We start from the raw sequence: 12,604 nt of genomic DNA on the forward strand, positions 1-12,604 counted from the left end.
AGATTTTTTACCTCTCTAAGGACTTCCTGTAAGATTTCAGCACATTTTTCATATGGCTGTTCAAAGTTCATATTCTGTGACATTTTTATAGTCTTCTCAATTATGGACACAACCTCTGGATGATCTGCAGTCACCTCTTCTATTGAGTCTTCTGTTGGGACAAAAGTAAAATAAGCCGATAAATTAATGCCATTAATAATTTTAGTGGACAATACTATTTGCAATAAAACATGATTGATAATATCTGACACAAGAAAAATTATTTTCATGTCACTGCAGCAAACATTGGAAGGAGGGAGAACTAAGACTTCAGAGAGGAAACGTGAAGTCAGGAATCATAGAACCACAAACTCTCTGAGAAGTGACTTAAAGTCAGTGCAGCAGAATGAAAGTGAAGGCGCAAGAAGAAAGTCATGCAGGCAGGAGTCAAAACCAGGGAGGAAACCTAGGAGGCAGAGGATTCCAGGAGTCAAGTGAAAACACAATTATCTAGGGAATGAGTCAAAAAACAAGATGAATTACTTCCAGTTACGAGGTACGGTAAGAGGACAAGAGGTAGGCAAGTTGCAGGGGATGGGGAAAAGGTGTCATAGGCTGGTGTTTCAACTGTTACACTTCATTCTTGTCCTCTTTGGTGCTGAAGTGTGTCCTTGCATGGCTGAGCTGGCTCTCAGGCTGCATTGTGATGTAAATGTTTGTACATCTGCTACTCTAATGAGACAGGAATTTGGCACTTTCACCAGACACCTTGAATTCTGCAGTCAAGCTTCTGAGCCTCTGCCTCAGGGCTCCATCTGTCAGGGTCTCTAGCTGGAGCCGGACTGATCCTAGCCCAGAAAAATCCCAAAGGGCCTTCTAAGAGCAGTTGCCTACTGCCCTCCCTGTCTGAAAGTGTTCTCAGGGATCAAGAGAGTCACAGTTCCTGGAGAGACAGAGCAGGAAAGTCAAGAACCCACGATCTTACTGTGCCCATAAGAGTGGGTGCACAGTGATGTAGAAACAGCCAGGCAAAGATGCTAAATGTGCTAAAAGCTGCTAATTGTCCACCCAATATCCATTCGCTTCTTCCTTCATACAGGAACCCTGACTTTATCAAGGCTAGCAATGTGCCCAGCTGAAAAACTACATCTCTCAACTTCCCTTATAGCTTGGACAGCCAATAAGAGGCAAGCAGAACGTGTGTGTTGTGTGTGTGTGTGTGTGTGTGGGTGGGTGGGTGGGTGCACGCATGCTCTCATGCATGCATGTGTTGTGCACTCACATGCACATGTGCTCCTCACACTCAGCTGACTCAGCTAAGTGAAGTGCCAGCTTTTGTCCTCTCCTCTCCTTTTCCTTTACAATGTTCCTTCTATGTACACTGATATGATGGCTGGAGCTCTAGCAGCCATCTTGCAGATTATTATTGTAGCTATGCCAGGGATGGCAGAACAGAAAGACAGACTGTCTGTCTTCCCAATATTCTTTTTCACCAAAACAACATATCATGTATTATTTTTTCCATGTTCTTGCATGTCCAACTTTTCATAATAGAAAAGTCATTAAAATAGAATAACTTGGGTATTAGTAATGCTTTTTTTTAAAGAAAAATCACATATTTCTTATTCTAAATTCTGAAGGAACTACTTGTGTTTTAAAACCACAATCTAAAAGAATCAAATTACCCAAATATTAATTTACTTGTGTCTGAATACAACTTTACATTTTGACCAGCTTCTTGAGAATGTCTTTTAAATGTGGATGTTTCACCAGTTTCTTTTCCATCTGTGAATAAAACATTGTGAATACCTAAAGAATTGTATTTTTTAAAATGTAGGTAATTCCCAAGGAAGACTGTAATATAAACCTAGGGAACCAGGACTCACATTCCCAATTTTTAATTAAAATAACAATCATAACATTTTAATGGGTAAATATATCTAGCAGCAGATAATGAAGGTAATAACCTGTAACAAAACCAGGAGTAGTTTCAGCTTATTATAATGCCAATGCATCTAAATGGAAAAAAACAATCTACAGTGCCCTTCCTGAGGTAACTAACACCCTCTTGACTCTTAGCTGTCAAGGCTGTACTTATCTCAGAGACATGGGGAAGAAGGATGCCTTTTCACCCACGAATATTGGCAATATTGGTATCCTTCCAGCAGTGGGTAGAGGTATTGCTGCCTGCTTCTAACTTGTACTGCCTCTCCCAAAGAGGGAGTAGATAGGCTCAAGGAGGGGCTTTCTTTGTGGATTGGAGCTGGAACTCCAAGGGCTGTCAGCTGCCATCTGATGGCCAAAAATTTAATATACAGGGGGTGAAGGCTGTGTGAGTTAAGGGAGGAGTGTCATACAGTTTCTAACAGTGCCCCATTCAATTCTTACTAGGCTTTAAACAGCAGGCAAGCACATGTGTCTGAATTAATAGGAGAAACTAAATAAAAAATCAGCTCTACATTATTTAACAAAATAAATTATAGATGATGAACTTTAAAACTGAATAAAAAACCACAATATGTTTATATATATATAAATTTATACAAACATTTATTTATATAAAATTTATACATATATCTATATAGATATAAAGTTATATTTATATATGTCCTCCTCTCAATTATTTATGTATATATAAATGTCTTTCTCTCAATCAGACATTTATATAATTATATATATTATATATAATCAATCAATTATCTCAATCAGACATTTATATATATAATATAATAATAATCCTCTCAGACATTTAATATATATATAAATGTCTGAGAGGATTATTATTATATTATATATAAATATATATAAATATTTATATATATACATTTAATATATATATAAATGTCTGAGAGGAGGACATATATCAATGTAAGTGTATATATAAAATTTATATATATCTGTAAGTCTGTATATATATAATAAACATATTCTGGTTTTCTTCATGCAGTTTTAAACTAGACCTGTAACTTATTTTATAATGTATATATATTTATATAATATATAAAATATATGTATTTATATAATATATAAAAATATGTATATATACATTATATGATATATATAAATCCCTGATTGAGAGAAATACTTTTTAAGCCTAAAAGTGAAGGAAGAAAGCAACAAAAAGAAAATAATGATCTGACTGCAAAAATGTGAAAAAATACCTTTATATCAAAAACAGCAAGCTGACTTAGAAGACAAACCACCCAATTTGTAAAATAGATGAAAAATAAGAGACTAATATAGAAAGTTTATACAGAGACTGTATAATTGATATAACCGTTTAGAAAAATTAGCAAAAAACAAAAATAGTTATCTCAAAAAAGAAAAAATATAAATGGTTAACAAATATGAATATAAATTTCCTAACTAAAAATTAAAACAACAGAAAATACTGAGGAAACAATAACATGTATTTTGTATATTACTGGGGAAACATAATTTGAAACAATTTTATGCAAAGCAATTTGACCCTGCCTATAGCTTCATATTTATTAATTTAGTAATTCCTATAAATCTCCAGGAATTCTAGAGAACTTGTGCAGTAACTTAAAATGAGGGTTAAAATATTTCCCAATGAAGTAATATAATTAAATTGTACATTATAAGTAAAAAAAAAAAGGCAAACACTTTATATTATAGCTATTCTGTAATATCATATTACTTATAATTATTATATAATGTTATATAATATAATGCTATATGCTCTTATAGTTCAAGTATGAACAGAAAAATTTTATAAGGATAAATAGCACAATGGGTAAATGATAAAATTTCAGAGCTAAAATTGTAAGTAGAGAGCTTTTAAAAAAGAATTTATGATATGATAATGATTGTATCACATTGGAAACATTCAAACATTTTTCTTTGGGCTTTAATTGTATTTGACTCCCCATTTGCTACGTTTTCTTCTTCATTCTAGTAAATTGACTTCTGTTCTATAGTTGTTCAGGTTAAATCCCTAAGAAAGAATTTAGCTTTTTTCCTCCTGAAGTTTCCAATTTTGAGGGTAATTTTAAGCATAAATGTAAACATAATTAAATATAAACTAAATGAAAATGAGATCCACAAACATTGGCATTAGCAGTTCACTTTGTTACCATCTTTATCAACTTTAGCAGCTTGATCAGAAAGGACATTTTCTGATTTTGTTTTGGCTTCTTCAGTGTCCTCTAAAGAACTGCTTCTCTCCCTTTGGGAGCCTTGAATGTACCCTGCAATGAAATATTAATATACTTTATCAGCTCATCTATTTATATTAGGAATTATCTGGTCAATAAAATCAGCAATATATTATTTCTTTACCTTCATCAATTGACAAGTGTGTGTCCTCTAAGCTTTTATATGCATCTGTTGGGAGTACTCCAAACTCCACTTGTTCATACTGCCTTTGAAATTCTCTTAAAGCTGTTTCAGCTGAAATACAATAATGGGCAGTGTTAGCAACAGGTAGTTGGGGATAGGGAGGCAGGTGGAGTGAGCAAAGCCCCTGCTTCAAAGTTAGACACACCTGAGTTTCAGTTCTGACTTATGAGCTATAAGGGCTGTGTGGCTTTGGTAAACCACTTGATCTTTTTGTCTCAATTTCTAGGCAAAATGAGGATCTGTAAACCTAAAGCATTGCTGTGAGGATTAAATGAGGTAATAAATATAAACATCTGGAAAATGCTGGCACACAGGAAGGCTGTTCCATGGTAACTGCCATCCTCTGTATAATCATGTATTTTTTATGTTAAAAAAACCTCAATATTCTCCACTGACAAACTTTTCTTAAAAATATATTGGGGCAAAATTCAATACCAAAAAATTCCAATTTAAAAAAATTTAAGTAGAGTTACTCCTATTGTCAGATTTAAAATAATTAGTGAATTTCGAAAAGAAATAAAAAGGCTTTTAAGTTTGCAGTATATGAGAGATAGCATCTATTTCTGTATTCCAGTGGGAGAAGGCAATTTGTGGAAAGCTGTAAAATCTATGATTTAATGTCATAATTTAATGTGAATGAAACATTACAGATCACTGTTCTTCTTCCAGGAGCCCGGCTAACTTCCTGCCTTGGTCCAAGTCTCAATCAAATGTCCTCTCTTTGGAGATGTCTTCCCTAGGCATCCCAACACTTCAGTATCCCTACTCCAATCAGTCTGCCCCATTATATGGTATATATATATTTTCTATCTCTTCCCTTGCCTTTTTGTTTTGTTGTTGTTTTTCACTCTTCTGCCCTCTATTAAATTGTGAGCACCACAAGGACAGGGACTTCATGTGTCTTGTTTACATTGTATTGCTAGTGCCTAGAATCATGTCTAACTCAAGTATTTGTTGAATGAATGAATTAATTCATTTTGTCTAGCCTTAAATAGACTGAATAACAAGACACTTTAGTAGTCTGAGCCAATATTTCTCCAGCTTCAGTTTGTAAGTTGTCTGAGATATTTTAATTTTTTTATTTTTAATTTTCATTCTGAAGATAATATACTAAAAATACAACTTCACACTGTATCATCTGGATAATTTGAATAACATGCAATTTCAGTGCTGGTCTTTTTGTTGTTTTTTTATAATCTCCTGGGCACCATGTTGAATTATTTTATTTGTTTATAGGCTAATGAAAAAGAAGAGGCAGATTTATTCGGCAAATGCTATGTTCTCATCTAGCAAAAACTCAGCATTGCCATGTAGGGAGAAGTAATTTCTTTGCTATTTAAACAGTCTTGAGCATGGAAAATGTGGAAAAGCCTCCCAATTTTTGTAAAAAGTTAAAAAAAACTGAAAAAACTGAGAGCAAGCTCTGACAAATAGAAAATAGCCCCCCACTATAAACCAGTCACAGTTAAGAATGTAGGGGAAAAGTCCTAAATAAACAAACAAAAGTTAAAAAATATATAAGAATAATGAAACTGGGCAGAGTTGCTCATGCCTGTAATTCCAGCACTTTGGGAGGCCAAAGCAGGAGGATTATTGAGGCCAGCAGTTAGAGACCAGCCTGGACATCACACTGAGACCCCTGTCTCTGTCAGAAAAAAAAAAATAATCATGATGAGATAAGGTTTATTTCAGAAATACAAGAATTGTTTAATGTTGGAAACACATTAGTATAACTGATCAAGTCAATAGGTCAAAGAATTAAAAACTTAATGTTTATCTTGAAAGATGCTGGCAATACATTTGATAATTTTCATTTTTTCTTTTATTTTTTTATATTATTATTATTATTTTTTGAGACAAGGTCTTTCTCTGTTGCTCAGGCTGGAGTGTGGTGATGTGATCATGGCTCACTGCAGCTTTAACCTCCTGGGCTCAAGTGATCCTCCCACCTCAGCCTCCTGAATAGCTGAGTGTCTACAGGTGTGAACCACCACACCCAACTAATTTTTTTTTTTTTTGGTAGAAATAGTGTCTCCCTTTGTCACCCAGGCTGGTCTTCAACTGCTGGCCTCAAGTGATCTTCCTACTTTGGCCTCCAAAGCATTGGGATTACAGGTATGAGCCACTGAGCTTGACTGTATTTGGTAATTTTCTTTTTTTTTAAAATTATACCTTATGTTTTGGGGTACACGTGCTGATGGTTCAGGTTTGTTGCATAGGTGTACATGTGCCATGGTGGTGGTTTGCTGCATCCATCACCCTGTCATCGATATTAGGTATTTCTCCTAATGATATTCCTCCCCAATCCCCCACCCCCTGCTATTCCTCCCTACCCCCCCCCCACCCCCAAGGCCCCGGTTTGTGATGCTCTCCTCCCTGTGTCCTTGTGTTCTCATTGTTCAACTCTCACTTATGAGTGAGAACATGCAGTGTTTGGTTTTCTGTTCTTGTGTCAGTTTGCTGAGACGGATGGTTTTCAGTTTCATCCATGTCCCTGCAAAGGACATGAACTCATCCTATTTTATGGCTGCCTAGTATTCCATGGTGTATATGTGCCACATTTTCTTTATCCAGTCTACCACTGATGGGCATTTGGGTTGGTTCCAAGTCTGCTATTGTGAACAGTGCTGCAATAAACATACATGTGCATGTGTCTTTATAATTGAATGATTTATAATCCTTTGGGTATATGCCCAGTAATGGGATTGCTGGGTCAAATGGTATTTCTATTTCTACATCCTTGAGGAATTGCCACACTGTCTTCCACAATGGCCGAATTAATTTACACTCCCACCAACAGTGTATAAGTATTCCTTTTCCTCCACATCCTCTCCAGCATCTGTTGTATGCTGATTTTTTAATAATTTCCATTCTAACTGGTATGAGATGGGATCTCAATGTGGTTTTGATTTGCATTTCTCTAATGACCAGTGATGATGAGCTTTTTTTCATATGTTTGTTGGCTGTATAAATGTCTTTTTTTGAAAAGTGTCTGTTCAATCCTTTGCCCACTTTTTGATGGGGTTGTTGGTATTTTCCTTGTAAATTTGTTTAAGTTCTTTGTAGATTCTGGATATTAGCCCTTTGTCAGTTGGGTAGATTGCAAAAATTTTCTCCCATTCTGTAGGTTGCCTGTTCACTCTGATGATAGTTATTTTTTTTTTTTTTTTGCTGTGCAGAAGCTCTTAAGTTTAATTAGATCCCATTTGTCAATTTTGGCTTTCGTTGCCATGGCTTTTGGTGTTTTAGTCATGAAATCCTTGCCCATGCCTATGTCCTGAATGGTATTGCTTAGGTTTTCTTCTAGAGTTTTTATGGTGTTAGGCCTAATCTTTAAATCTTTAATCCATCTAGAGCTAATTTTTGTTTTTTGTATAAGGTGTAAGAAAGGGATCCAGATTCAGCTTTCTGCATATGGCTAGCCAGTTTTTCCAATACCATTCATTAAACAGGAAATCTGGATTTGGTAATTTTCAATATCCATTCCAGATAAAAATACTTAATAACCTCAAGGAGAAACATTGACAAGAACTTCTTTAAAGATGCTCAGTATCACTACCACTATTTGACATTCTAGAATTGCTCACCTACATAATTAGTCAAGGAAGGAAATAAATGTAAGTATTGGAAAAAGAGGGATTTAAACTATCCTTATTTCAAATTATACGATTAGCTCTCTGGAAAACCCAAGAGAATCAACTGAAAGTCCATCAGAACTAGAAAGTAAGCTTAATAAAGTGGACAGTTCTAAATAAATACATGAAAATCAAATAGTCTTCCAAAATACTGTTAATAACTACTTAGAAAATATTATTAAAAAGATCTCATTCAGTAGTAATAAAACAACAAAATATCTGAAAATAAGCTTATTAAGAAAAATGTGGACAATACATGAAGAAAGCTATAAAATATTATGGAATGACAAAATGAGACAAAAAAATGCAGATTACATATGTCTGCATGAGAAGATTTAATAGTAAATATGAGATTTCTTACTGAATTATTGAATAATATTAATACAATCTTCCCATTTGGGATTTGTTGTAGAACTTGACAAAATTCTACAAGCATCTAACATTTAGTACAGTTCCTGGCAAACAATAAGCACCCATTTCATGGAACAAACAAAGAAATAACCAGGAAAAAAATTTAAAATAAAATGTGTTGAGGGAGGATTTATATTATCACAAGATTCAAAATGCATCAGAAAGCTTTGATAATTACAATTTGTATTAAAGATTGTACTATAAATATCAATAGAATAGAAATTTTAGAAGTTTGTACAGATACACACAAACAATATTAGAATAAAATTGGCATTTCAAACCTCCAGTAAAATTACGGATAATTTAGTAATTGTTATTTGTAACACTGGCTTGCCATTTGAGAAAAATAATTAATTTAGAGATATATCTAATACAAAATTTATTGCAATAATTACATCTTAATTAGAAAGAAGCTTTATTTTAACATGAGTGAATGTAATTTTGTGTATACCATAGGATCACAATTAACTATTACAAACATGAATAGGAAAAAAGAGAGGAGTTAAGAACAAGAAAGTTCTTAAGTGTGAGAAAGTTTTTCTTTTGCTTTTTCTGATTTTCTGTGCTCAATTGAGAGACACAGGAAAGAAGAGCACATTAATTTGAATCACAATCACTTGCTGGCTGTCAGCTGTTACATAATCCCTCAGATACACTAGAATCGGCCATAAGAACGTCTACCAGGCCTGTCATGAGGATTAAATAAAATAATATATGCAGTGCAGTTAGCATAGCCTGTAGTAAATGCACCATGAATATTAGCTATTATTACTTTTGTCATCAGAAAAACATAATTAGGAAAAGAATATTTGGAATGGAGGCACTGATGGCCACATAGTGCACTGCTATAGCTTCTGGGAATCTGAACTGTGGTGACTGAATCTAGCTTTTGCTGAAGCTAATCCCAGATTTTGGATTTAGATCTTTGAAAGTGAGGAAGGTCCCATGTAGTAGATAGGAAATGTTGCATTAAGGGCATTCCATTAAGAGGAGAGGTTTAGATTAAGCTACTTTCATGTGTTCTAATATGATTAGTTACAAGGCTGTCAACTGGAGATACAGTCTACAAAAACCAGTCAATGAATGTCAAAAGTGGTCATGAAACGAGAATTCTCATCTTTTTTGGAAGAAAAACAGAAAAAAAAAAACTTTGTGTCTATTCTGAAATAAACGTGATCAACAGTCCCTGAGACACAGGAAGAGGCAGGAAAAAGACCACCAGGACTTTGGAAATGAGGGATCAAGTCTCAACTCTGCCACCTGCTGGCTGATTTTCAGGGAGCCATTCAACCTCCGTGAATCAGTTCCCTCAACTATAAAATTGGAGGAGAATGGTGTTAAGTGATCACTAAGGCTTCTTCCAGTTTCATTGCATTGAACTAATATTTCCCAAATAGAAAGATTTAGTTACAGTCAGGGCTGACATATAAGTCTAAAACAAAAACAGAATCTACAAGAGTCAGGAGGATTCTTGTTGTTTTAATGACTGGTGAAGATAAAGGTGTAAATTCTGATCAAACAATCTGTCCAGTAAGGTAGACCCATTGGAGAAAGAAATCCAAATTTAGAGGCTCCCTCTGATTCATTTCGTTAGAAGTCTAGAATTGAATTTTTTTTCTCTGCTTATGAATTGGTTTATGTACATCCATTCCTTCAACCATTTGTTAAGAGTCTATAATGCGTAAAGTGGCAAGATGAGGTAAACAAAGTCCTTGCTTTCAAGTAGCCAAGCTTAATTTTTACCTAAACTTAAAACATACATTTTAAAAAGATGTTTCACCTTGTTTTTTAGCTTGCAGTTCCGTGAGAAGCTTTTCTTTTACAACTTTAATTGCTGCTACAGTGGCCTCAGCTATAGTATTTTCTACTAATCTTTCACGAGCTTTATCAAAACGTGATTGAACAAGTTGGGCATAGTCGACTACCTGCAAAGAATATTTCAGAAAATCAACATAAGCAGGAGTTATGTGTCTTTAAGTTTAATTAATATTTCTAGATCCCTGTACTCCCATTCTGCTTTTCTTTTGGTAGGCTTACATTGTTTTATTCCATGCCAGTAAATCTTCATCCACATCATCAGTTTTTAGTATGTGCATATTATTGCATCAGACAACTTATTTAACTAAACAACTTATTTAACTAAAATATCAACATATATATATGGCATACTATATATACATATATACTATATATACTATTCCTACATATACATATACAAACATATACATATACCTACATGTATATACTTGCTGGTAAGAGCATAACCATTAGGCATAGCAACTGGAAATACATATTCAAGCCTAAAATCCCTTTGAACTATCAATTCTATTTATGGATTTTTCTAAAGAAACTGTCAAAGATATGTTCATAATTTTGTTCTTCATAGCTTAGTTTATAGTAGCAAAAATGTATATATAAAAATATAGATAATATGTGTATATTATCTATGTTTTATACATTTATACAAGATCTCTTGACCTCGTGATCCATCCGCCTCGGCCTCCCAAAGTGCTGGGTTACAGGCGTGAGCCACCGCACCTGGCCGTTGCTAATGTTTAATGGCTATTTGTATCTATTATTCTGTGAATTGCCTGTTTGTTTTTTTTCTCCTATTGGGGCTTTATCAGCATATTGATTCATCTTTTTATATTTTAAAATGATAATTCCTTTATCTGACACATATTGTGATGGGTTTAAAATAAGTCCACAAATCCCTTGACATGCCTCCCTTCAGAAGGTGGAGCCTAATTCTCCTCTTCAGTGTTACTAGATCTTAGTAGTGACTTGCTTTAAATAGAGTACGATGCAAGTGATAGTGGATGACTTTTGAGACTAAATAATGAAAGACATTATAGCTTCCTCCTTGGTTTACTCTCTCTGAGGGTAGGCAGTTGCTATGTCATGAGGACACATAAGCAGTCCTATGGAGAGATCTACATAGAAAGGAACTGAGGTCTCATTCATGTCACTGAGCCATCTTCCAGCCCCAGCCTACTGTCAGATGAGAGCAGCCCCAGATGACATCTTACCTGTAACCTCATGAAAGAACCTTGAACAGAATCACATAGCCAAGCCATTCCTGAATTCCTGACTCAGAGAAACTATGCAAGATAATAAATGCTTATTGTTGTTGCAAGCTGATAGGGTAATTTTTTATGCAGTAAAAGATGATAGACACGCACATGACAAATATATACTCAATATTTTTTTGTATGCTGTCAAAAAGTTTTACTTTTCCTTCTAATTTTTTTCCATTTTTCCTTCTAATTTACACTTTAAATAATACAAAATTACCTGGATATAACTTTTTATTCCCCAAATGATGAACTAGCTAGGAATCTTAGGTAAACACACACACACACACACACACACACACACACACACACACACACATTTCTTCTCCCACATGCCTCCATAAACCTCCAAGAATTAGATAATACTTTTTTTTTTTTTTTGAGACCGAGTTTCACTCTTGTTACCCAGGCTGGGGTGCAGTGGCGCGATCTTGGCTCACCTCAACCTCCGCCTCCTGGGTTCAGGCAATTCTCCTACCTCAGCCTCCTGAGTAGCTGGGATTACAGGCATGCGCCACCGTGCCCAGCTAATTTTTTTGTATTTTCAGTAGAGACGGGGTTTCACCATGCTGACCAGGATGGTCTTGATCTGTGGACCTCGTGATCCACCCGCCTCGGCCTCCCAAAGTGCTGCGATTACAGGCGTGAGCCACCGCGCCTGGCCCTAGATAATACTTTTAATGGGGTTGTTGGTTTGTTTTCTTGTAAATTTGCTTAAGTTCTCCATAGATTCTGGATATTAGCCCTTTGTCAGATGGGTAGATTGCAAAAATTTTTCCCATTCTGATGGTTGCTGGTTCATTCTAATGATAGTTTCTTTTGCTGTGCAGAAGCTCTTAAGTTTAATTAAATCCCATTTGTCAATTTTGCTTTTGTTGCCATTGCTTTTGGTGTTTTAGTCATGAAGTCCTTGCCCATGCCTATGTCCTCAATGATATTGCCTAGGTTTTCTTCTAAGGTTTTTATGGTGTTAGGTCTTTTGATTAAATCTTTAATCCATCTGGAGTTAATTTTTGTATAAGGTACAAGGAAGGAATTCAGTTTCAGCTTTTTGCATATGGCTAGCCAGTTTTCCCAACACCATTTATTAAACAGGGAATCCTTTCCCCATTGCTTGTTTTTGTCAGATTTGTCAGAGGTCAG

General features: G+C 34.9%; 1 protein-coding gene across 9 annotated transcripts in view; it reads right to left on the reverse strand.

Annotated features, from left to right (window-relative positions):
* The window catches only part of AK9 (adenylate kinase 9), a 221,005-nt gene that overhangs the window by 142,373 nt on the left and 66,028 nt on the right, over nucleotides 1-12,604 (reverse strand). For 7 of the 9 annotated variants that reach the window (XR_013534480.1, XM_035296488.3, XM_035296487.3 and 4 more), the window contains exons 13-16: nucleotides 10,168-10,312; nucleotides 4,282-4,392; nucleotides 4,077-4,190; nucleotides 12-151 (exon numbers count right to left, since the gene is read on the reverse strand). Coding sequence is in view for 8 of the 9 variants with exons in the window: in XM_035296488.3 (XP_035152379.3) it covers nucleotides 12-151; nucleotides 4,077-4,190; nucleotides 4,282-4,392; nucleotides 10,168-10,312 (510 nt within the window). In the remaining variant the exon portion in view is untranslated. Of the gene's footprint in view, nucleotides 1-11; nucleotides 160-1,679; nucleotides 1,765-4,049; nucleotides 4,191-4,281; nucleotides 4,393-10,167; nucleotides 10,313-12,604 lie in introns of those variants that run through there. The other 2 variants (XM_035296490.3, XM_017971311.4) reach the window with 2 other exon arrangements.

Source organism: Callithrix jacchus, chromosome 4 (assembly GCF_049354715.1).
Source record: "Callithrix jacchus isolate 240 chromosome 4, calJac240_pri, whole genome shotgun sequence".
Lineage (NCBI taxonomy): Eukaryota > Metazoa > Chordata > Mammalia > Primates > Cebidae > Callithrix > Callithrix jacchus.